The sequence below is a fragment of the Vitis vinifera genome, chromosome 13 (assembly GCF_030704535.1).
Source record: "Vitis vinifera cultivar Pinot Noir 40024 chromosome 13, ASM3070453v1".
NCBI lineage: Eukaryota > Viridiplantae > Streptophyta > Magnoliopsida > Vitales > Vitaceae > Vitis > Vitis vinifera.
Genome location: NC_081817.1, coordinates 26,604,018 through 26,631,396, shown reverse-complemented (window position 1 = coordinate 26,631,396; position 27,379 = coordinate 26,604,018). Strand labels below are relative to the sequence as shown.

The window sequence follows — 27,379 nt, the reverse complement described above, 5'->3', positions numbered from 1 at the left end:
TATCAGCAAATTTCATGCTAGTTCCACGGTGTCTACCTTTACAGTTTGAAGTTTACCTTCCTATGTTCCATTGCTGATTTTTTTTGCCAGACATTCTTGATTATGATTGCAAAGTTGAACAGCTAAATTCTTGCTTTCATGGGGTGGGCAACAACTTCTAATTATGCTCTTGAAATAAAGAATAGTGCAGTAGATTTGAAGCACTTGGGAAGTAAAGCCAAACAATCTCCAGGGCAAGGAATTAATATGAAAATATAGTACATTGTGCATATATTATATGTAGGGAAGTATGTCTGGATTGTAATAGTAGCTGCCTAATACTTTAATGGATGAGCAAATAGCACTCCAGAAGGCATTGATAAACTATTGGGTTCCTGAAGCAGATCACCATTTTTCAACTTTCTTGCTCTCCATAAAAATCAGGACTCCAATTTGGTACCGCTTTACAAGGGATTAGAGATTGCACCCTTTTCTTAAATGCATCAACTTAGCCAATGATTTATTATGAAGGCAATGTCGAACACTGAAGATGAGCTTTGAGATTTTAACTCGTAGAAAAAGAAAATTTACAATGCTTATTGTAACTTGATCACTGATTTGTTACATAATTCCTTGGACTTGAAGGTGTGTTTGGTTTTCAGAATGAATTTTGATTTGTTTAAAAGGTAGAAAACCTTAAATTGGCCCATTTTGCTTGAAATGGATTTCTGAATGAATGATGTGGTCCTCTTTCTAGTTTCAGTCACTACCACGTTTGATTTGTCTGAAACAACTTCTTAGTCCACTGGTTCATATTAGCTGCCGAATTACACGCCTTAGGCTTTCAGTTAGACATGGGAACAGATTAAGCTTGTTATGCACGTCAATTGTTAATTGCTTTTATAGTTGCTTTGATTCACATAGCTTTGGAGTTCTTGATACTAATATTAGTACAAATTTTTGTTTGTAGAAGTTTTAATTGCTTCTAAATCATTAGTTAAGTTCTACCTTATTTTCATTTACTACTCATTGCAAATTGTTCTTTGATTTTTTCTTAATATTTCAAATTTCTGGCTTTTAACCTCTGTTTGCTTGCAAGTTCCAACTGCTTTCAACATTGAAGCTTGATTAGTCTATGGGTACAAACTTAGTTTGAATCATTGTAGGCTCACTTCTAGTATGATTTCAGTGATCTAGTAACTACAAATTATTGTGCTCCTTTAATCTTCCACATAAATGCAAATCTACTTGGTTCTTCTTCTACAACTTACCTGAATATATTTTTGAATCAAAATCCTTTGTTACAGCAGGAATAGTACCCACTAATGACTGACTAAATTTGGAATTGATAAATGGAAGGGAAACACAAACTAGGTCTGTAATGAATGCAGTAAAGGTAAAAGAAGAAAGTACCTGAATGAAATTTGCAGTCCCATCAGTGTGAAGAAAAGCAGAGTTTCCATGGAAGGGCCTCATGGTAAGATGACTTAGCATCAATCTTTATGCAAGGAACATGCCCAATTGTGGGCCAATCTTTCCTTTTAGCAAAATGAATGGTGTAAAGTGCTTGAGTTGGTAACAAAATGTGAAAAGTGGGGGTTTGAGGTTTCAACACAATTTTCTCTTGAAGAAATTATCCCTAACCTAAATTTTCAATGCTTAGGTTGGATTTGGTTTGGATGGCCCATAGACTGATTGGGCAGAGTAAGGTGGTCCTAAGGGTCATGGGGCTAAGGATGGGCTAGGCTTATATGTAATTTGCACCTTGAATCTAAATTTTATATTTATATGCATCTACACTTTTCACACATCCATCCCGAAACTTAAATCTTTTTAATATATCCACTTGGTTAATTTTTTCTTCCATACCTTCTCTTCTACCTTCTTACCTCATTTCTTCTTAGTCAAAACAAAAATCATCTCCCAAGCTTCTTTGTCACAAAAAAATACATTTGAAATAAGTTTAAAGCTTCTTTGTTTCACATGAATGTTTTTAGTATTATTAGTTATATAATTTTTTATAAATATTTATTGTAAAAATAGTTAGAAAACATTTATGATGAATTTAACATATTTTGAGGCAAAAAGAATATTTTAAAAAATAAAAAATAATAATATTTTTGTCCAATAATTGATAGAATTCAATTTAATTCAATAGCTACATATTTTATAGATATAGGAACACTTAGTTTAGGTTGGCAATTTTATTCCATCCATTCTATTTTAGGACTTTGGATATTTAATTTTATGTGATTTATATTACCTGATGAAGACTCCAGATTTGTATAAAACCAACCTCCAAAAATCCAAATAAGTATGATTAAGTTAATCAAAAGGCTAATTAATGACTTGTACAGGGCATAAAGTGGCCTTACTTATAGCAATTAAAGTCAATGTTTTGGTTTAAAAATCCTTTCATATCTTCATTATATAAGTAAATAAAATGGCAACATAATCTTAAATATTACATTTATAATTATTATTCAATATATCATCTTTCTTATAGTAAAAAAAGAATAACAACATACGCAATTGGACCACAAATATATACTCAAATAAAAACAATTTAGGTTATATTCAATTCAACATCATGTACAATTATTATAATTAACATAAATATATAAAACAAATCTCATCACAACATAAGTTATTTGCTAGTATAATATGAACTGTGGATGAATTTCCCATCAACAAATTTTTCATTATTTTTAAAATTTTATTAAAAAATGTTTGTGAATAATCATCAAGATTCCGACCCCACTTTTGACTAACCCATCATGTGAATGCTTAAAAAGACACTAGTACTTCCAATATTATTTCTATTTTGTCTAATAATTTGTGCATCTTGATTGTTTTAAGGGTTATATAATTTTATTTTTTATTGATTTTGAGAGTAGTTTTTATAAAAATATTTTTAATTTATTTTATTTTTATTAATGACATTTTCACAGAAACGTTTGTTAAGAGATCAGGTAACAATCCGATATAAATTTCTTTTTATAATTTTTAGTAACATATTATGTAAGAAAAATCATATTTTAAAGAAATACATAGTAAATGCTAGTTTAAGAATGAAAAGATTCTTTAACTTTATGAAACAATTTTCATAACTTTGTTAAAACATGCTTTTTAAGTATTTAGAAGCACTTTAATCCTATCAGAATGAGCAACATAGATGTTTTTATGTACCATTCTAGCTATTAAACAATTTTCTATTAATCAATTAAAAAAAGTAGATGAATGAGATATTAGAAAAATGTATACATGCATTTCATGAGTTTTTCCTAATCACAAATCAAGTCTTTCGAAAGCTAATATGAAAAGGATAAGAAGTAGGGTTACCTCTTTTTTAATATCTTCAAATCATACAAGAAGGGTAGAGACCTACACTACATAAATAGTCAACTTACATACCATCAAGGTTTGAAAAAAATGGTTCAGATGATCGGACAACCATCAATATGGACATGACTAAAGCAATTTGATTTACTTTTTTTATAAACTTACCCAAAATCTCTTTCACTAATTTTTTACTCATAGAAGATATTCAATCATTCTACTTTTTTTTTTCTCATGGTGTTAATATTTATCTTCTCTTTTCTCTATATTAAATCTTATGGTATACTTAATTAATTCACTCTCATATACGGATACTATTAAAATATAATCATATGCGCTAAAATTAAATCATTATATGGTTTGAACAATAAATTAAAAATTCTTTCACTACCACTTCATCAAGACAAGCATACATGTAAATCTCATTCCTTCTTCTTAATATTAAAGGTTTGATATCATTTACCTTCTTCTTAATACCTTTTTTTTTTTTAATCTAAAGACCTATAAAATAAAAAAATAAAAAAAAAACCTTTTGTTCTTCTTTTTATACATTACACCAAAATTTTAAAAGCAAACTTTGGCACCATTCAATTATTTTGAAAAAATATCCAACATTTTGGATATTCCTTTTTGGTAAATCCATCTTAAATCTAATCCCATCTTCCAAGACAGTCATCTTATTCAATGATTCCTATCAAAGAGCCCATATATTTGTATCTTTTTGTAGGATAAAACAAATATAAAGCCTATTTGCAAATTTTGGCAACCATCTAATTGCTTAAACACAAATATTATAAGCTTAATTATTATTTTGAGGGTCCAAATTTGAAGAATGGTTCTTTGCTTTTTAATTGGGTAGGTGGAATGGTGGAAGTAATTATTATTTTGAGGATCCAAATTTGAAGATTGGTTCTTTGCTTTTTAATTGGGTAGGTGGAATGGTGGATGTAATTATTATTTCGAGGATCCAAATGCGGAATGACTCATTTTTTTTGTCCCCATTCAAGTTTTCAACACCTAATATTAAAAAGTTGGTACATTATTTTTTTCCAACTACACCCACTTGTAATATTTTTTTCCCGAATCAAATCAATTTCTTTCTTTAATTTCTTTTCTTTTGGCATTTGCTTTTGCTGTCAAATTCTTTCAAGGTTCCTGAAATACCCTCTTCTGTTTTCACATTTCTACTATACGGTAAGCACGAGCTTAATATTGGACAAGGATAAAACAGTAATTAAAGCTGGAGGAACTCTTCTTCTTTCCCAACTTCATGTTTCTACACAGCAGATGCTTTGAGAGTGCAAAGAGTTTCCCAACAAAAGCTTGATCCCGAGATTCCTTTCAAAATTATGCTTAAAACAACACCATTTACTTTCAATATGTTTCCATTTTGTCCATTAGAACAATTCATGTATATAACTTTATTTTTTTATTAATTTTGAGAATACTTTTCATAAAAATATTTTTAGTTTATTATATTTTTATTAATAACAATTTCATATAAATATTTGTCAAGAGATCAAGTGAGACTCAGATATAAATTTCTTTTTATAGTATTTTTAGCATTATATTATCTAAGACAAATAATATTTTAAAGAAATACATGTTAAATGATAGTTTAGATATCAAAGATTCTTTAATTCTATGAAGCATTTTTCGTAACTTTGTTAAGCAAAATTTTGATGATCAAGTACTTTAATCCCACCAAAATGAGTCTTTAAAATGTTTTTATGTACCATTCTAGCTATTAAATATGTTTTCATTAATCTATTAAAAAACCTAGATCAATTAGATTTTAGAAAAATATATGCATTTCATGAGTCTTTGCTCACCCACAAACTAAGATTGTGTTTGTTTTTTTTGTTTTTTTATGAAAGCAATTTATTTTCAGAATTTAGATAGTTTGTTTTTATATTTTTTCATAACTTATTATAAATTTTTTATTAAATAAAAAAAGCGAAAATATATAGCTTTTTCTAAATAAAAAAAAATAACATATTGGTTTTTCTTTATTTTTTAATACTTAATAGAAATAAAATACTACAAAAACAAACAACATAATATTTAACACTATTAAGTATTAAGGTTCTATTTAGAATTAAGTAAAAAAACAAGGACCCCCTAAGTCTTTTGAAAGTCTTTTATTTAATATCTTCAATCATACAAAAAGAGTAGGACCTACATTACATAAACAATCAACTTATATACCATCAAGGTTTAGAAAAAATAATTCAAATAGTCGGACAACCATCAATGTGAATATGATTAAAGCATTTTGATTTATTGTTTTATAAACTTATATGGGAGTCTATTTCACTAATTGTTTTAATCATGGAAGATACTCCATCGTTATACTTTTTTCTCGTATTTAGATTCTAATATTTATCTTCTCTTTTCTTGATATTCAATCTTAGGTACACTTAATTAATTCACTCTCGTACATGGATACGAGAATGAAGAGAGGCACCAAAGTTAAATTACCATATGGTTTGAACAATTAAAAATTCTTTCTCTACCATTTCACTAAGACAAGCAAGTATGAAAATTTCACAGCTTTATCTCCTAAATTTTCATCTTTCTTTTATAAGTTATCTCGGGCCAGCGATGATAATTTTTCTAGAGTTTAAAAAAATAATAATAATTAAATAATACAAAAAAAAAATTAAAATTAAATTTATAGAAGTTCAATTTATTTAATAAAAAGTTTAATTTATAAATAAATTTACTTCCAACACCTATCAGGAGGATGTTACAATTTAAAATTTTATTAGTTCAACTTCTGTTAATGTTTTTATTATAATAAAGATGAAACATTAGAATAAAAATTGAAGTTGAGGGAACGTCGGATTTTGAATAGAGCACTCCAAAATATTAAAGTGAGAATTAATTAAGAGCTTTCTTAAAGAAAACATTGGTTAGCATATAGTAATTTTAATTGAGTGTAGCTTCTATTATATATTTAATATTTTTATATTTAAAATTTTGTTTTTACGTTGCTGCAATTAAAAGGTTTTTTTTATTATTTTTTTCTTTTTTAGAGTTTTACAACTGTAACTCTTCTCATTTTGATTAGTAGATTATTGAGTGTTGATGTATTTCATGGATGTAGGGATCACATTAATCGTTGAACCACGTTAAAAATTTTATTTATTTTTTATTTTCTATTTGTGTGTGTACGTGATTTGATTAACACATTTGACACACTATCCCACAAAAACATTGAATAGGTGCCCTAAAAGAGTTCAAGGAAGACCCCCACAAGCTTAGAGGGTTGGAGTCGTGGGAAGCCTAACATTACAATATAAGATTGTTTAGTTGTATATTCTATACTTATATATTTGGTGCATTATAAAATAAAATAAAAATTGATAATAAGGTGAAAAATTAATTTTTATTGATTTATAATTGGGTGACAAAAGACTATAATGTATATAATTCATAAATCAATAAATCAAGACTAAAGCAACTTGATTAATTATTTTATGGACCCATGTGGGAGCCCTTTTCGTTAATGGTTTTACTCATAAAAGAAATTCAATAATTCTACCATTTTCTCATGCTTGGGTTTTAACATTTTATAGAACTACACCCACTTGTAATACTTTTTCCAGTCAACAATTTTAATTGAGTGTAGCTTCTATAAATAATTGATTTATTGAGTAGTTTTAAAACTCGGATGTTGAAGTAAAGTCAGTTTTGAAAAAATTGGCCCCATTAACAGCTGGACCGAATAATTTTCAAACCTAAAGTCAGTGCGGACAGCAATAAAGCAATTTGATTGCTTGTTGTGCAGACACACCCATGTGATGTGACACTGCCTTTCCCTGATTGCTTTATTCATTGAAGATATGCCAAAAGCATGCATTGTATTTTTTTGCTTTTTCTTTTTCTTTTTTCTTTCATTGTTTCAATACTAATGGACAATTCTTCTCAGTAATTTGTGGAAGTTCTTAAAGAACCCTTCTTTTTTTGTAATTTCATTGTGAGCAAAGGTGATATTTTGATTGTAGAAGGGTGAACAAGTAATTAGACCCATCTCATATAATTAAGAGCAAGTTTTGAGAGTGCAGAGGCCTTCACAACTCTCTGGGTTTTCTTCATTGTATGTTTCTGAACTTCTGAATCCTTCGTTTCCAAAGAAAAATGGTTGTGGTGGAGGCGTTTCTGTCTTCCTTGTTTGAGGTGGTGCTGGACAAGCTGGTGGCTGCCCCTTTGTTAGATTATGCACGCCAGCTCAAAGTAGACACAGCAGTGCTCCAGGAGTGGAGGAACACTTTGTTGCAGCTCCAAGCAGTGCTACATGATGCTGAGCAGAGGCAGATTCAGGACGAAGCAGTGAAGAGGTGGCTGGACGATCTCAAAGCTTTAGCTTACGACATTGAAGATGTCCTTGACGAGTTTGAAGCTGAAGCTAAGCGGCCCAGTTCGGTACAAGGACCTCAAACCAGCAGCAGCAGCAGCAGCGGCAAGGTATGGAAGTTCAACCTCTCTTTTCATCCTAGCGGTGTGATTTCCAAAAAGAAGATTGGTCAAAAAATAAAGATAATCACCCAAGAGCTAGAGGCTATTGTAAAAAGAAAGTCTTTCCTTCGTTTGAGTGAGAGTGTTGGAGGGGTGGCATCAGTAACTGATCAACAAAGGCTGACTACTTTCTTGGTAGATGAGGTTGAGGTTTATGGCAGGGATGGTGATAAGGAGAAGATCATAGAATTGTTGCTGTCTGATGAACTAGCTACTGCTGATAAAGTTCAGGTGATTCCAATTGTTGGTATGGGTGGGGTTGGAAAAACAACCCTTGCTCAAATCATCTATAACGATGACAAGATGCAGGACAAGTTCGATTTCCGAGTCTGGGTGTGCGTGTCTGATCAATTCGATTTGATAGGAATAACAAAAAAAATTTTAGAGTCAGTCTCTGGCCATTCATCCCATTCTGAAAACTTGTCATTGCTGCAAGCTAGTTTGCAGAAAGAGTTGAATGGAAAAAGGTTTTTCCTTGTGCTGGATGATATATGGAATGAGAACCCCGATAACTGGAGTACCTTACAAGCCCCACTCAAAGCTGGAGCACTGGGCAGTGTAATCATAGCAACCACCCGCAATGAAAAAGTAGCATCAATTATGGGCACAACTCCTTTTTGTCGTCTTAGCGAACTATCAGATGAACATTGCTGGTCAGTATTTGCATATCGTGCCTTCGAAAATATAACTCCAGATGCAATAAAAAATTTGGAACCTATTGGTCGGAAAATAGTACAGAAATGCAAAGGTTTGCCCTTGGCAGCAAAAACGCTAGGAGGTTTATTGCGGTCTGAACAAGATGAAAAGGCTTGGAAGGAAATGATGAATAACAAAATATGGGATTTACCAACGGAACAGTGTAACATTTTTCCAGCTCTACACTTGAGCTATCATTATCTCCCCACAAAAGTAAAGCAGTGTTTTGCATATTGCTCCATCTTTCCCAAGGATTATGAATATCAAAAGGAGGAGTTAATTTTGTTATGGGCGGCACAAGGTTTTGTGGGTGACTTCAAAGGAGAGGAGATGATAGAAGATGGTGAAAAATGTTTTCGGAACCTATTGTCAAGGTCATTCTTTCAACAATCAAGTCAAAATAAGTCATTGTTGGTGATGCATGATTTGATTCATGATTTGGCCCAATTTGCATCTAGAGAATTTTGTTTCAGATTGGAAGTGGGAAAGCAAAAAAACTTTTCAAAGAGGGCTCGACATTTGTCATACATCCATGAACAATTCGATGTCTCCAAGAAATTTGATCCCCTTCGTAAGGTTGATAAGTTACGGACCTTCCTACCATTAGTTATGCCTGCAGCTTATGTTCCAACTTGCTACTTAGCTGATAAAGTTCTACATGATCTATTGCCAACATTCAGATGTTTGCGGGTTTTATCCTTGTCTCACTATAATATCACTCATTTACCTGATTCATTTCAAAATTTGAAGCATTTGCAGTATTTGAACCTTTCTAGCACCAAGATAAAGAAGTTACCTAAATCCATAGGTATGCTTTGCAATTTGCAATCACTGATGTTGTCAAATTGTCATGGGATTACCGAGCTGCCTCCTGAAATCGAAAACCTCATCCACCTACATCATTTGGATATTTCTGGAACCAAATTAGAAGGGATGCCAATAGGAATCAATAAACTAAAAGATCTTCGAAGATTGACTACTTTTGTTGTTGGCAAGCATAGTGGTGCAAGAATTGCAGAGTTACAAGATCTGTCCCATCTGCAGGGAGCACTCTCCATTTTTAACTTGCAAAATGTGGTGAATGCTACGGATGCTTTAAAAGCTAATTTGAAGAAAAAGGAAGACCTTGATGACTTGGTGTTTGCGTGGGATCCAAATGTGATTGATAGTGATTCGGAGAATCAAACCAGAGTTCTCGAAAATCTTCAGCCTCATACCAAGGTGAAAAGGCTCAACATTCAACACTACTATGGCAGAAAATTTCCAAAATGGTTTGGAGATCCTTCATTCATGAATTTAGTTTTCTTACGACTTGAAGATTGTAACAGTTGCTCGTCCTTGCCACCACTTGGGCAGTTACAATCTCTCAAGGATCTCCAGATTGCGAAGATGGATGGAGTACAAAACGTTGGTGCAGATTTCTATGGGAATAATGATTGTGACTCATCTTCAATTAAGCCGTTTGGATCCCTAGAGATTCTGAGGTTTGAAGATATGTTGGAGTGGGAAAAATGGATTTGTTGTGACATTAAGTTTCCTTGTCTGAAGGAGCTTTATATCAAGAAATGTCCAAAGCTGAAAGGAGATATACCTAGGCACCTTCCTCTTTTAACAAAATTGGAGATTAGTGAAAGTGGGCAGCTGGAGTGTTGTGTTCCAATGGCTCCCTCTATTCGTGAATTGATGTTGGAGGAATGTGATGATGTGGTGGTTAGAAGTGTTGGCAAGCTCACCTCACTAGCTTCTTTGGGCATAAGCAAAGTTTCTAAAATACCAGATGAATTGGGACAACTGCATTCTCTTGTAAAGTTGTCTGTGTGTCGTTGTCCCGAGCTAAAGGAAATTCCACCAATTCTTCACAACCTTACATCTCTTAAACACTTGGTGATCGATCAATGTAGGAGTCTTTCATCTTTTCCGGAGATGGCGCTGCCACCCATGCTTGAAAGGCTTGAAATCAGAGACTGTCGCACTCTGGAGTCCCTACCAGAGGGAATGATGCAAAATAATACGACTCTGCAATACTTGGAAATCCGTGATTGTTGTTCTCTGAGGTCCTTGCCCAGGGACATTGATTCATTGAAGACACTTGCAATCTACGAGTGTAAGAAATTGGAGTTAGCACTCCACGAGGATATGACGCACAACCACTACGCTTCCCTTACCAACTTCATGATATGGGGTATTGGTGATTCTCTGACGTCCTTTCCATTAGCCTCCTTCACAAAGCTTGAGACGCTTGAATTATGGGATTGTACAAATCTGGAGTACCTTTACATTCCAGATGGACTTCACCACGTGGATCTCACATCTCTCCAGATATTATATATCGCTAATTGCCCTAATCTGGTATCTTTTCCGCAAGGAGGATTGCCCACTCCTAATCTGACATCTCTTTGGATAAAAAACTGCAAGAAGCTCAAGTCACTGCCGCAAGGGATGCACTCCCTCCTTGCATCCCTTGAATCATTGGCAATAGGAGGTTGTCCAGAAATTGATTCATTTCCAATAGGGGGTTTGCCCACTAATCTATCTGATCTTCACATCAAGAATTGTAACAAACTCATGGCCTGTCGGATGGAGTGGCGCTTGCAAACGCTTCCCTTTCTTAGAAGCTTATGGATTAAAGGACTTGAAGAAGAAAAATTGGAGTCATTTCCTGAGGAGCGGTTTCTGCCCTCCACTCTCACCATTCTTTCAATTGAAAATTTTCCAAATCTGAAATCCTTGGACAATAATGACCTTGAGCACCTGACCTCTCTTGAAACTCTGTGGATTGAGGACTGTGAAAAGCTCGAGTCCTTGCCAAAACAGGGATTGCCCCCCTCCCTTTCTTGTCTTTATATTGAGAAGTGTCCTCTGCTGGAGAAGCGATGCCAAAGGGATAAAGGGAAAAAATGGTCCAACATTTCTCACATTCCCTGCATCGTGATATTTAATGAAAAGGATTTGTCAATTGAAGAGGTCAACATGTCATGAGGCACTTGCATCCAAACTCTTGCCTTTCTATGCAATTATTAATTCAGTACGTACTTTCTACTTTTATTTATGTTTTGTGCAATCCACACAACCGAGTTTGTGTATCATTCTCTTCTACCAATCAATTCCATCTCACCATACACCTTCCATGGCTGCTCCAGAATTGAAACCAATATTTTAAACTCTAATACAAAATCAAAACAAACTACTACTTGAAAATTACTTTTATTTTTTAATTATATGAATATTAAATGTGTGTAGTAGTTTTAAATTTCTTTCTTTCTTTTTTAAATATCTTTAGTAGTTATATAACAAATAGAAAAATTGAATTTTAAAGGATTTTTCAATAAATTTTAAGTGATTTTCCTTGATTTTATTATCAAAATTTTAAAATAAAAAGTAAAAATACCCCCCAAAATACACCTTTGAAATTATTTTCAAATTAAATTTTTTTTAAATCCAAATAAATAAAAAAGTACAAATGAACAATCCTTAATTTTTGTGGGAGTTTTTTTTTCATGTTTTTTAGTTTTTTTTTTTTAAAAAAAAATTATTTGATCAACAACCCTTGTATTTGAATCTTTGAATTTGTGGTGTGTGTCTTTTAACGTTAATTTCTTCAAATAGGAGTAGGCTTATATATGTTGTATGTTATCAATATCAAAGAAACTATTAATATGTTTAATTCCTTTGAACCTGAAAACAACTGTACCTATGATCTGTAAGTGAAAAACAAGCCAAACATATTGACTTTGAAACTATAATATTTTGTATGAATTGTCCAAATATATTCATTTAAGGCTTTTCATGAACTCTATGTAGGTTTTTTTTAATACAATTTTCGAGACAAAATGTTGGAGGGCAACAATCATTTTCTTAGCAGTTCTATGTTATATGTAAGTACATGTATACTTGTTCCTTGGTTCTAATTTGGTGGGGTATAGATTTTTAAGTGACCTTTGTAAACAATTAGCTCATTTCTAATTCTAATTCCAGTTTCTGTAATCATATTTCAGGGACTGTAAAACTATTCATGTCATGATGAATTTTTTATGCTTGAGTGCATACAATCTCGTTATTGATCGAGGAGGTTCTCCACCAAACAACTCCATTCATAGCTATAGAGTGCCCTGTTTTCACATAGGTACAAATTATTCCACAATCCCACTTTCTCACTTACGACAATAATTCACATATATGAGTTTCAACTGAAGAAAACTTGATTTATATTTCATCTCTAGGAATAAGCAAAAACCTGAATTAACAAATGTGGGAACAATTAGCCAATCTCATTGGTTTGGTTGCTGAGGATTGTCTTCTTTAGAGTTTTGACATTATGCTTGCTCCTGAATTCTCCATGGTGACACCATCAATATCTATTCCTTGACTTTGCTCCATGTGAAAGCTTTCAACTCATTAGAGCAACTACTAAAGGATTGTACTTGTGGGTTCTTCACAATCTAAAGGGTATTAATTCTTTTCTTGGTCCCCTTGATTCACATATATAATTTTAGAGTTATGGTCACTAGTATTAGTGTGCATTTTAGTTTGTTTCATTTTATTGTTTTTAAATCATTAATTAATATGTAATGATCGATTTTCATTCACTACTCGCTACAATTGGGTCTTCAAATAACAATCCTACTTGGTTTTTTCCTTTTAATATATCATTTATGTGTCTTTTCACTATTTTTTGTTGGCAACTTCATTTGCTATCAGCATCTCTAATCTGGATCAAATGACTTCTCTTTATAGAAGTTTGGTTGATCCATAATTATAAATTTATTTTTGATCCAAATACACTGTAAAATTCCATCTAATGAAATATTTTAAGTCCACATTATGTGGTTGTCCTTAAACCTAGGTTCATCTTTATTTTATGCAGCTTCCTCACTGGCATCACTGAAGGCTTTGGAAGAGGTATTCACATCACATTTTCTCCAAACAATCTTTCCCAATGTCATTGACTTTTGGAATAAAATATGGCTAGCTTTTACCACCATAATGATTCTGTTTTGTTAGAATATTTATATCAGTGAGCATGCCGCATGGGAAATGCAACACTTTTCAGAAGTTAACATGAAATTAGCTGGACATGTTTTGGAAAATTGGGTAGCTTCTACCCTTGATCCATGAAAGCACTCTTCAGCTGAACCTGATTTGGAAGTAGAAATTTAATTCCATGGCGCAATTTAGTGTTATTATTTGTCATTGCTTTTGAGTTGTCATCAGATTTTCAACATGTGACTGCATTTTATGGATGCTTGTTTCTTTGTTATTTTGATTTTAGAATGGAGATTGTTGCTCAAAAAGTTAATGCAGAACCACAAAGACACGGAACTATGTGAATGGTATGGCATTGGATGGATTTTTCATTTTTCCTCTATCTTGTATAGGAAGAGCTTAGCTAGACATGGTAGAGAAACTCTCTTTTTAAAGTTTATTAGCCAAATTATATATGACATCATATTTCATAGAAACAACTACTATGGCATCATATTTCATAAGACTTTGAAATTATCTACGAGTGGAGATTGGATGAGTAGGATTATGCATTTTATTTAGTTTGCTCCTTCTGTCATCATATTTTATTTAGTTCTCTTGTTGCCATTAAACTATGCAAGTTCCTCTGACTTTTGGCAACTTAAGATGAGAGTAACTTGAATGAATATACTACAAAAATATTTCTGGTTCTATTTTACCACTGCATGCGTAAAATTCCGGTCCACATCGAACTCTTAAGGGTGAATATCCATGCTTAATAGATAGTTGGTGAATTGCATATAGATATTTGTAATTGCTTAATTTATTCATAGAGCTAGAATTTATATTTTGTAAACAGGAGTATAAAGGAAGTAAGAAGAAAAGCGAAGAACTATGGCCATGAAGGTTAGATCAGCTTGCTAAGTTGGTATAACAACACAAAGTAAGACTTCTTCTATTACTCAAATAACCGAGTGACATATCCTAGCAAGAAAAAACTGTATGATATTTTTACAAATTGAAACCACCTTTGCTGGGTTTTCCAGACCTTCAACATGCAAGGGAAAAAACAATCAAGACTTTAATGCTTCTATATTTTTATGATTAAAAAGTTCAAAGTTTTAGAAAATTATAGAAGATGCTGTTGGATGTAGTTTTTGATGCAGGTTATTAAATGGGCTGTCAACAAAACCCTTAGAAATAGAAATTAGAGGTTGATCTAAACTTTCAAATCTAGCTATTTTTCCACTTTAAAATTTAATATAAGATTCAGTTAATGGACAAATTGCATTTCAATATTGCAGGCTTATAGTGTAAATGCCAACTTGGTAGCTATCAGAAAAGCTTTCAGTACTACCATAGCTGTTTTATTTTGCTGGGGTTTTATGTCCAACCATGTGCTGGAAGAGAACTTTCTCCAAGCCCTTTCAGAAGCTTATAATAAACCTCGAAAGTCCTCATGCCACATTAAGGTAGGGAAATGGGATTGTACCTGTGACCTGTGACCTGTTTCATACTCCCACTAGCTGTTACTAATTTCTTTTTTTTCTTTTCTAATTTATTAGATCTTTGAATCCTTGATATGTCGATGTGTTAGTGAAGCTCTGGGGGTCTAAAAAGCGGTGCAAAAGTGGTGCAAAATCACTAATCATTGGAACTAGATATATGCAGTGGGGATCAGAACAAGCTAATTCAGTTCTTTCTCCCTTGAATCAACTTGCTATGCTACCACTGTATGTGAAGAGTGAGGAATGGAAGAAAATCCCTCTCCTTGGTTACGGAGTTCATATATCAAATAAAGTGGGTGACTTCACCACCACAATGCCATGCTCCCTCTTGTCTCTTCAATACGTACAACTGTTGGAAGTTGGTGCAGACTTTTTGTTTCACCCAGAAGGTTTCTCTTACCATTGTTATCAAAATTGTTTGCATGTCTGGTTCTTCAGTGTCCTAACTGTAAGCATATGAAAGATGTTTCCAAGTATCTGTTGTGCTAAAAAAGGATCTTGTGCAACTCCTGCAATTTTTCTGCTTACAAATTTACTGTCGATATGCTGATGTTGTACTACTTTCACTCCTATTCAATGGAATAAAATTCATTTCTGTGGCTACGGTTTAAAACATTTTTTCCCTTCCCCTACAGATAATTGAGTTTGTTACTTTTATGAGTGAATATAAAAATGTCAAGTTACAGAACAAGAAGTGGTTTCAGGGGAGTGTCTTAACATGGTCCATGTTCTAGTGGCAAGTCATCAAGTAGGATTATAGCAACGTATGTTTGAATGGATCCCATTCTTTTTCTGGATTTAAATGCCTTGTGCTCTTTGCTAAGCACAAGTAAAGCGACGTGTTAGAAAAGGGTCTGCTGCAGGGCTCATTACTTGCTATCACTGTGTTTAACTAATATGCTTTGTATTCCATGCAGTAGTAAAATTCAAAAGAAATGAGCTGTGTAGAGGTTGTAGGGTTGTACCCTAATACATGGGCTGAAATCTCCTCCTAAAAGCTTGAACATGTTCAACTTGAAGCCAGACTTAGAGGTGAAATGAAGGTGATATCAGCAAATTTCATGCTAATTCCATGTTGTCTAACTTTACAGTTTGATTTTTACCTTCTTGCGTTCCATTGATGATTTTTTGCCAGACATTCTTGATTATGATTGCAAAGTTCAACAATCAAATTCTTGCTTTCATGGGGTGGGCAACAGCTTCTAATTATGCTCTAAATCAAGAATGGTGCATTAATTTTGAAGTACTTGGTAAGTAAAGTCAAACAATCTCCAGGTCAAGGAATTAGTATGAAAATATAGTACATTGTGCATATATTATCTTTAGGGAAGTATGTAATAGTGGACTGCCTAATACTTTAATGGATGAGCAAAATTCAATGGCTTCAATGTCTTTGGTTGTTCTTCTTCAACCTATCTGAATATATTTTTGAATCAAAATTCAGTAGCACTAGGATTTTGCCCCATCTACAACTTCAATGTTCTTCTTGTGGCCAATGCAATGTCCAATGTGTAACACAATGTATATACTTGCTCCAATTGGATACCTTATACGTGATTTCTGTTTCAATAGCAAAGTTCAATTTATTGTACTTTGGAAATTGCAACATAGAATTAAATTTCATCTTCAGAAATGATTATAGCGGACACTGATTTTGTAGTTGGAATAGAAAAGCAATCCATTTTTCCTGCACATCCAAGTTGTAAATTGAATGCTAGCTTCTGAAAGGCACTTGAAGATATCTCAATGGAAGTCATGTGGTGTAAATATCCCTGGTGAATTCTTCAGTTTCAAACTGTTTCCATATTCTTAGAACCAAGCATAAGTAAAATGAACTTCTTTAAAAGTTTTAGGAAAAGGAAAGTTAGGCTAGATATTTATAGGATATTTAGGCAAAGTATTTAATTATCTTCTCTTTTCTCTACATTAAATCTTATGATATAGTTAATTAATTCACTCTCATATATTGATACAAGTATGATCAAGGCACTAAAGTTAACTTACTATATGGTTTGAATAATTTACTATTCATTCTCTATCATTTCACCAAGATAAGCATATGTGAAAATTTCACAGATACCTCCGCAATTTATGAATATCTTAATGATTTTATAATTATATGGTTACCATTGTATAGCAATGAATTGATTTTACAATTGAACCAAAGAAAATGACATTTTTTTCTCATTTTTTCTCCTAATTATACTAGATGTTTACTACTATATATTAAGCCCATTTAATAGTGAATTGATTTGATTGGGTCTTAGAGAAAAAGATAGAGCGGCCTTCACTTGACCAATTCAACTTATAAATAAGCTCGTTGATGTCAATTTCAAAGTTGTATCTCTTCTTCTCTATATTAAGCCCATTTAATAGTGAATTGATTTGATTGGGTTTTAGAGAAAAAGATAGAGCAGCCTTCACTTGACCAATTCAATTTATAAATAAGCATGTTGGTGTCAAGTTCAAAGTTGTATCTTCTCTCTCTTTCTTTTTTTACTAAGTTAATATTAATTTTTATCTTTTAGTATCACGGGTTTAAGAATCAACCAAAGAAAATGACATTTTTTTCTCATTTTTCCCCCTAATTATACCAGATGTTTACTATTATATATTAAGCCCATTTAATAGTGAATTGATTTGATTGGGTCTTAGAGAAAAAGATAGAGCGGCCTTCACTTGACCAATTCAACTTATAAATAAGCTCGTTGATGTCAATTTCAAAGTTGTATATCTCTTCTTTTCTATATTAAGCCCATTTAATAGTGAATTGATTTGATTGGGTTTTAGAGAAAAAGATAGAGCAGCCTTCACTTGACCAATTCAATTTATAAATAAGCATGTTGGTGTCAAGCTCAAAGTTGTATCTTCTCTCTCTTTCTTTTTTTACTAAGTTAATATTAATTTTTATCTTTTAGTATCACGGGTTTAAGAATCAACCAAAGAAAATGACATTTTTTTCTCATTTTTTCCCCTAATTATACCAGATGTTTACTACTATATATTAAGCCCATTTAATAGTGAATTGATTTGATTGGGTCTTAGAGAAAAAGATAGAGCGGCCTTCACTTGACCAATTCAACTTATAAATAAGCTCGTTGATGTCAATTTCAAAGTTGTATCTCTTCTTCTCTATATTAAGCCCATTTAATAGTGAATTGATTTGATTGGGTTTTAGAGAAAAAGATAGAGCAGCCTTCACTTGACCAATTCAATTTATAAATAAGCATGTTGGTGTCAAGTTCAAAGTTGTATCTTCTCTCTCTTTCTTTTTTTACTAAGTTAATATTAATTTTTATCTTTTAGTATCACGGGTTTAAGAATCAACCAAAGAAAATGACATTTTTTTCTCATTTTTCCCCCTAATTATACCAGATGTTTACTATTATATATTAAGCCCATTTAATAGTGAATTGATTTGATTGGGTCTTAGAGAAAAAGATAGAGCGGCCTTCACTTGACCAATTCAACTTATAAATAAGCTCGTTGATGTCAATTTCAAAGTTGTATATCTCTTCTTCTCTATATTAAGCCCATTTAATAGTGAATTGATTTGATTGGGTTTTAGAGAAAAAGATAGAGCAGCCTTCACTTGACCAATTCAATTTATAAATAAGCATGTTGGTGTCAAGCTCAAAGTTGTATCTTCTCTCTCTTTCTTTTTTTACTAAGTTAATATTAATTTTTATCTTTTAGTATCACGGGTTTAAGAATCAACCAAAGAAAATGACATTTTTTTCTCATTTTTTCCCCTAATTATACCAGATGTTTACTACTATATATTAAGCCCATTTAATAGTGAATTGATTTGATTAGGTCTTAGAGAAAAAGATAAGAGCGGCCTTCACTTGACCAATTCAACTTATAAATAAGCTCGTTGATGTCAATTTCAAAGTTGTATCTCTTCTTCTCTATATTAAGCTCATTTAATAGTGAATTGATTTGATTGGGTTTTAGAGAAAAAGATAGAACAGCCTTCACTTGACCAATTCAATTTATAAATAAGCATGTTGGTGTCAAGTTCAAAGTTGTATCTTCTCTCTCTTTCTTTTTTTACTAAGTTAATATTAATTTTTATCTTTTAGTATCATGGGTTTAAGAATCCTCACTGAGGCACCTGTCAATTCAAGAGAAGTAGGGATATATTATTATTTATTATTACTACTAATTATTATTGTTCCCTTTGTTTCATCAATATTTATCTTTTCAAGAACCTATTTTTATTTATTTATGTATCATTATTAATATTATTATTAGTAAAATATTATCAATAGTTAAATTAATATTACCCTCTTTAATAATAATAATAATTCAATAGAAGAAAAAAAAAACTTTAAAAAACAAAAATGAAATGATGAAAAAAAAAGAAGATAATTTTGATATTTTTTTATAGTCAAGCGGTCAAATATTGTTAGGAAAAAATTAAATAATATTTATAGGTTGGAGGTTCTAAACCACAATTGTCATTAAGTCTACTTGTTGAGTGTTTTCCAATTTGTCAAAAAAGGGGTAGGAGTAGGTCCTACATTGTTGGAAAATTGATCAGTTCTCAAAAAATTGACAGCACGGGCGGCTAGACTAGGTCAATGCAAGAGACCAATTTTCAAGTTTTAGATTTTTTCAGACCTAAATTCAATTTTTTGAAGGGTGTATATCAAAACACATTCTTTCCTGTGCATGTCGACTTTTAATTAAAATCAATGTTTCAGTTTAACAACCTTTTTATATAAAAATCCAACATAATCTTAAATATTACATTGACAATTATTATTCAATTGGATAACAAATATATGCTCAAATAAAAATAATTTAAGTTATACTGGACGTTATATTTTATTATTCAAATTCAACATTATCTATAATCATTATAATTAATATAAACATATATAAAAAATCTTCTTGCAGTGTAAGTTATAAGTTATTCGCTAGTATAATATGAATTGTCGATGATTTTCTCGTCAACAAAATTTTTATTATTTTATTAAAAAATGTTGTGGATAAGCTTCACTGTTCCTATATACTTTTTAACCATTGAATGCTTAAAAAGACACCAATTATTTTCAATATGATTTCCATTTTGTATATTTTAACTATTTATACATCTTTATTTTTATTCTTTTAGGTTAGTTTTGGTTAAAAAAAAAGAAAGTTTTAATTTATTGCATTTTTATTAATAATATTTTTATAAAAGCATTTGGTCAAAAAATCAAGTGATACTCAAATATAAAATTGTTTTCAATAGTATTTTTAGTAATATATTATTGAAGAAAAAAAAAACTTCAAACTAAATGCAAGTTTAAGAATCAAAAGATTTTTTAATTTTATGAAGAGATTTTTTTAACTTTGTTAAACATATTGAAAGTTTGTAGATCTCAATTATAGAATACCTAAAGGTAGTAAAAAGGAATTTGAACTTTTAAGCCCAAAATTAATTATTTTTAATTATTTAACTATCTTAATTCTAAATTAAGAAAGCCAACAAAACAATCCATACAAAAGAGAGAAAGATCGTTTGTCAAAACCTCTGCAGAACATGTGGAGATAAAAAAATCATGAGGTCAAAGACCTCAAATCTACAATCCACTATGTGAGAATGCAATACACAATTTTACTTAGTAGACGCTATCTCTAAGACTTACTTTCCATTACTTACACCGCATTCCACATCCACGACATAACACCTCATGTGCTTTTAGTGAATCTCATATTAGCGCCTAAAGAGATGCATATCTCCTTTATAACCCAACATAAGTACAATGAACTTCTTTGAAAGTTTTGGAAATAAGAAGGCTAATAAAGTTTTCTCCACTATGCGCCTCAAACCAAAAACCATTTTAGGTGAGTATTTATAGGATACAAATATCTAGTGGACTATGGACTCAAATTAGGATTTCCAAAATAAATCCAATTACAATTTTAATATTAATCCACTTACAATTCTAAAATTAATTTAATTGTATAAAATTGGAATTCTATCACAAACTTCTAAACACCCTTGAAAGTTTTTAAAAACAATTTAAGAATCTTAAGTATACCATAAACCTTATATAAATCCCATTAGCTTTTCATAAACTTTTCTATACTTATGTTATTCTGATTGATCATGTAGCAATTTTGAGTCTTCAATGAAGAATAAGACACATAATCTAAAAAAGTCTTATATCATAATGAATGAAACAAAATTATCAACTTAAATTACATAATGTACCACAACACCATACTTTTGAGCATTAAAAAAATACTTCAATCTCATTAGATCGAGTCTCAAATAGGTTAACCTTTTTATGAACCATTCTAGTTATTAAATATATTTCTATTAATTTATTAAAAAAACCTAGATGAATAATATGTTAGAAAAATGTATATATATTTCATGAGACTTTCCCTACTCAAACCAAGTCTTTTGAACTTTCAAAAACATTTTATTTAATATGAGAAGGATATGGGATCACTCGAGCAAAACAAGAACAAAAGAACTAGCGTCACCTCCTTTTTAATATATTCAAATCATACAATAAATGTAGGGACGTACAGTGTAGAAAAATTTGACTTCTACACCATCAATGTTTGGAAAAAAATGGCTTGTTTAGACAACCATCAATATGGACAAGACTAAAGCAACTTAATTGATTATTTTATAGATCTATGTTTCATTAATGGATTTACTCATAGAAGATATTCAATTATTCTACTTTTTCTCATGCTTAGGTCTTAATATTTATCTTCTCTTTTCTTTGTGTTAAATCTTATGGTATATTTAATTAATCCACTCTCATATATTGATACAAGTATGATCAAAAGCACTAAAGTTAAACAACTATATGGTTTGAACAATTCACAATTCCTTCTCTACCACTTCATCGAGACAAACATATGTGAAAATTTCATAGATGCCTCCACAATTTATGAATATCTTAATGATTTTATAATTTTATGGTTACCATTGTATAGTAGTGAATTGATTTTGGGTTTTAGGAGAAAAAAGATACAACAACGTTATTATAATGTAATTTACTATTTAAGGAAAGAAATTATTTGTAACATCAAAGGAGTTGATTGGCTTATGGACATGAAAGTTATGTTTGGATTGAATCTTGAAAAAAATAGCAATTATTAAAAAAGAAAAAAATTATAAATAAATTCATTTATGAAAGTTTAATTTATTTTTAATAAAGAGTTTAATTTATAAATAAATTTATTTCCAATATATACATTTCTATTAATGGACAATTACCATTTTGACCTTACTTTTTGACCAATTCATCATGAGCATGCTTGAAAATGCACCATTTACTTTTGATACTATTTCCATTTTCTCTATTTGATTGGTTCATGTATGTGGATTGTTTTTTAAGTCATACAAATCTACTTTTTTTTTAATTAATTTTGAGAGTAATTTTTGTAACTTTTATTATTAACATTTTTCATATAAATATTTTTTTAAGAAATTTATTGAAATTTAGAGATAAACACATATTAAGAACTTAAAAGAGATTATTCCATGTTAGTGTTCTATAAAATGATTTATAAAACTTTTTTAAACATGCTATTGAGTATTAAAAAGTACTTTAATCCCGGAAAAAAAAAAAAAGTCTCAAACACACTCTAGGTATTAAATCTGCTTCTATTAATTTATAAAAGAAATTAGATGAATTATGAAGCAAAAAAAATTATACATTTCATGAGGCATTCCCTACTTAAAGCAAGTTTTTAAAATATCTAAAATCATTTTATTTAAGTTGAAAATACCATCAACTTTTGGATTAAAAAAAAAAAAAACAAAGGATTTGGACGGTTGGATTGATACAACGCACTTAAGACAATCATTAATATAGACAAAAGAAAAACAATTTGATTGATTGTTTCAAAAATAAACCCATTGGGGAAGTCCCTTTCACTAATTACTTTACTCATGGTATTCAATTATTATAGTTTTTTTTTTTTTCTCATGATCAAGTTTTAGGGTATGTTTGGTCCTAAAAAAAATGCAACAACCTTTTAGTATTAGTGTATAGTGATATAATATTAATCCTTAATTTAATAAATGAAGATAAGGTTAAAAGAGTTGATTGGCATAGGGGATTGAAAATTAATGGTATGAATGATTTTTAAAAAATATGAATAAAAACATTAAAGAAAATAAAAAGGAAAAGTAGAAAAAAAATAAATCATAAATAAAAAGATAAAAAAATAAATTTAAAATTAATTAATTATTTCTATATATTACTTCAAACTCACTTAACATATTTTAGTTTTCTTATATATAAAAGTTAAATAATTTTAGAATGTATAAGTTCCTTCCTACTTCAAACTCATTTCACTTATATTTAAACTTTTTCAATATTATCATTATTATTATTGTTTGAAATATTCTTTTAAATAATTACTTATTATTAAAAACATATGTATTGGTATTATTATTTGTAATTACCTGCTAATTATTATTCCCTTTGTTTTATCAATATTTCACTTTTCAAGAACTTATTTTTATTTATTTATGTATTATTATTATTATTATTATTATTATTATAAGTAAAATATTATCAATAGTTATATTAATATTATCCCATTTAATTGTAATATTATTATGTAATTATTATCATTATCACCATTAATTATTATTATTATTATTTGGTTTTTATTAAAAATAATATATAATGTTTATATTAATAGTTTAATATTAGCCCATAAATAATAGAGTGAATAATAATAATAATAATAAAGAAAAGGGAAAATTGATCAAAAGGGACAAAAATCCCTCAATATTGTAAAACTAACCCCCCACTTTTAATAGCCTCCAAAATGACCCGATCTGGACAAAAATACCCCTCAGCTACATCAACTCCTTTTTCCCTCCCATTCTAATTTTATTTCCCTCCATTCACCTCCTTTTTATTATTTCTTCCACTTTCTCAATTTTTTCATTTTCTCCTGTTATTCCGTTTCTCTCTTTTCAGTGCATTTCTTCAAGTCTCACACAGTTTCTCTTCAGATTTCTTCAACTTAAAGCGCTTTAAGTTGTGGTTGGATAAACAGTGTACATTTATTTTTATTTTTCCATATTTTTTTCTTTCATGTTTTATTTATTGAATATTTTCAAACATTTAATGAGATGTAGTAAATATTTAAATAAGTTTGAAATTGTTATAATTTTTTTAATATTATTTACAGCCATGAAAAAAGGGATTAAAAGAAGGAAACAATCAGCTTAAAAAGTGTAGTGTGGAGAAACATTGTCTATATGGAAAAATCAAATGATGGTAAGTAATAAAACTTATGAAATTTTATGATGGTTTTGGTATTGTTTGCATATTTGTGCTTTATATAGATGTAAATATATGTGTTAATAGGGTTTTGACATAATATATAAAGTTATCTTTTTTAGTTATATATCAAAACCTTACGGATATTAAGTTGAACTTGACGTGTGTTAAGTTGAACTTGAAGTAAGTTAAGATTGTATATAGTTATTTTATAGTAACATTATATTATTGTTATTGTATTTAATTATACTCAATTTGAGTTGAATCATTTGCAAATTACCCTTGACATTAAATAAATTACAACATAACCAATCTTTTAGTAAATAAATATATTTTTATTGTTTAAAATAGTTTAGAGTTACAATGTCTGAATTTATTTAATAACTATATACATTGTATTTCTATATCATTATTGGTATTATTTGAGGTAGTAAAGATGATTAATAATGTTATTTATTTGTTGTTTATTAAAAAAATAAATATGTGTAATGAAATAATATGTATTTAATAATGAATGAGTTTTTTAAAATTAATACCTACTTATTGGTGCTAATGTTATGATGTAACTAAAAAATATTCTAATATTGTTTGTTGATGCCACTAATTGAATTATTCTGTTATTTCAGTGGTTGATGAAGTAGGAATAATGCTTTTATATGAAGGGGAATGGGTACGAGATGGAAATGTTTTCTATTTCGAAGGAAGTAAAGGTAAAGGCATTGAGATCCCGAAAACTATATCATATAAAGAGTTATTAGGGGTTGTCCATCATATTTTGAAGCTAGATCCAACAAATTGTTTTCTTTCAATGAAGTATGTATTCAATGCCAACATACCCACAAGTCCTATACAACTAACTGATGATGGGGATGTGAAATTCTTTATTGGTTTAATTTGTACAAATGGTAAGCTGTCTGTTCCGTTGTGCATCACAGTTGAAAAGAGAATTGATAATCACAATCAGAAATCAATTTGCAATTCTTATTTCGAATGTCATATGTCTTTTGAGATTGATAAAGAATTGAATGGGGACTCAATGTTGATGCATAAAAGTAGACACATTCATTGTGATTCAATTGAAACTCTTACTGTTGATGGTGAAAATGGACCAAGATTTCAAAATGAGTAACTTGAAGGGTATAAAGTTCATGATTGGAACATGAATGAGACTGCAATTAATGAGGAGGATTATAGAATGAATACTAACCCTACTAGTGATATGCAAGTGACCCAAATTGGCTCATTCAGAACTTGTTCAGCTCAGAGTGCAGAAATCTTGACCATGATTGATACAAGTGATGGGTTCATACATGACAATCCCACTATAATTGAAGATGTAGCAAATGAAAGACAAAACATGATGCAACAACCTATAGTTAGTGGAATTAGTGATGACCATCTAGAAGAACACCAAATTTACTCAAGTAAGAAAGAATTATAAAGGAAGTTGTATATGATGGCTCTGAAAAGGAAGTTTGAGTTCAAAACAACTAAATCCACTACTAAGTTATTGCTTGTTGAATGTTTTGATAAAGAATGCAAGTGGCGAGTTCGTGCTACCAAGTTGGGGATTTCCAATATGTTTCAAATAATGAAATTCTATTCAACACACACTTGTCAGTTAGATATGATGTCTTGTGACAATCGACATGCAAGTAGTTGGTTGATTGGTGAGAGTATAAGAGAAACATATCAAGGGGTTGGTTGTGAATTTCAACCAAAAGACATTGTAGCAGACATTCGAAAGCAGTATGGCATTCAAATCAGTTATGATAAGGCGTGGAGAGCCAAAGAACTTGCTCTAGGTTCTATTAGGGGATCACCTGAGGAGTCTTATAAGACTTTACCATCCTATTGCTACATTTTAGAGCAAAAAATTCCTGGTACCATTACTGATATAGTTACTGATAGTGATAATCAATTCAAATACTTTTTTATGTCGATTGGTGCATCTCTTGCTGGGTTTCATACATCAATAAGGCCTGTGGTTGCAATTGATAGGACATTTTTGAAAGCAAAGTACTTAGGGACTTTATTTATTGCACCGTGTAAAGATGGCAACAATCAGATATACCCTTTAGCCTTTGGGATTGGTGATTCAGAAAATGATGCCTCATGGGAGTGGTTTTTACAAAAACTACATGATGCACTTGGACACATTGATGATTTGTTTGTAATATCATATCGACATGGTAGCATTGAGAAAGCAGTACATAAAGTATTTCCCCATGCGAGGCATGGTGTCTACACTTATCACGTTGGACAAAATTTGAAGACAAAGTTCAAGAATCCTGCAATTCATAAGTTGTTCCATGATGCTGCTCATGCTTATCGTGTTTCAGAGTTAATTTTATATTTGGGCAACTAGAGATGATTGACCCAAGAGCAGCAAGATATTTGATGGATATAGGTATTGATCGATGGGCACGTTCATATTCTACCGGAAAAAGATATAATATCATGACGACAGGGATCGTTGAAAGCCTTAATGCTGTGTTGAAAAATGCTAGAGATCTTCCGGTTTTGCAATTGGTTGAAGAATTGAGAAACTTACTTCAAAAATGGTTTGTGACTCGTCAACAATAAGCAATGTCAATGTCAACTGAACTTACCATGTGGGCTGATGGAGAACTTTGTTTTAGGTATAATATGTCAGCAACATATCTAGTAGAACCTATCAACTCCAAGGAGTGTAATGTTAACTATGTTGGCATTAGTGCTCAAGTGAATTTAGACACTCGTTCATGCACATGTCGTCAATTTGATCTTGATCATATTCCATGTGCACATGCTATTGCTGCTTGTAGATTTTACAACATTTCATGTTACACTTTGTGCTCTAAGTATTTTACTACTAAAGCATTGTTATCTTCATATTCAGAGTGTATTTATCCAAATGGAAATGAAATAGATTGGGTAGTACCTAATCATATTCGTGACAAAGTTGTGTTACCACCTAAAACGAGACGCCCAACAGGAAGACCAAGGAAAGTAAGAATTCTTTCTGGTGGAGAGGGTAAGCGCACATCTCGTTGTAGTCGATGTGGTCAATATGGGCATAATCGGAAAACATGCAAACGACCAATCCCTTGATATCATGATAGCTTTGGC

At 30.8% G+C, this 27,379-nt stretch overlaps 3 protein-coding genes across 8 annotated transcripts in view; all 3 read left to right on the top strand.

Annotated features, from left to right (window-relative positions):
* The window catches only part of LOC100243138 (putative disease resistance RPP13-like protein 1), a 55,745-nt gene extending 42,310 nt beyond the window's left edge, over positions 1-13,435 (top strand). The window contains exons 7-10 of one of the 2 annotated variants that reach the window (XM_059741581.1): positions 7,329-11,560; positions 12,337-12,410; positions 12,531-12,658; positions 12,756-13,435. In XM_059741581.1, coding sequence (XP_059597564.1) covers positions 7,462-11,514 — 4,053 coding nt within the window. In that variant the 5' untranslated portion in view covers positions 7,329-7,461 and the 3' untranslated portion in view covers positions 11,515-11,560; positions 12,337-12,410; positions 12,531-12,658; positions 12,756-13,435. Of the gene's footprint in view, positions 1-7,328; positions 11,622-12,336; positions 12,411-12,530; positions 12,659-12,755 lie in introns of those variants that run through there. The other variant, XM_059741583.1, reaches the window with a different exon arrangement.
* LOC100253382 (putative disease resistance RPP13-like protein 1) overlaps positions 1-15,620 on the top strand; it is a 33,645-nt gene extending 18,025 nt beyond the window's left edge. The window contains exons 4-8 of one of the 5 annotated variants that reach the window (XM_059741604.1): positions 12,920-12,981; positions 13,400-13,434; positions 13,805-13,865; positions 14,357-14,969; positions 15,063-15,620. The gene's annotated coding sequence lies outside the window, so the exon portion shown is untranslated. The remainder of the gene's footprint in view (positions 1-12,919; positions 12,982-13,399; positions 13,435-13,804; positions 13,866-14,356; positions 14,970-15,062) is intronic. The other 4 variants (XM_059741603.1, XM_059741606.1, XM_059741605.1 and 1 more) reach the window with 4 other exon arrangements.
* A 10,278-nt stretch (positions 15,621-25,898) lies between these two features.
* On the top strand, positions 25,899-26,636 carry LOC109123687 (uncharacterized). Its single transcript, XM_019224105.1, has one exon. The coding sequence runs from the start codon at positions 25,899-25,901 to the stop codon at positions 26,634-26,636; it is 738 nt and encodes a 245-aa protein (XP_019079650.1).
* Positions 26,637-27,379: the final 743 nt, after the last annotated feature.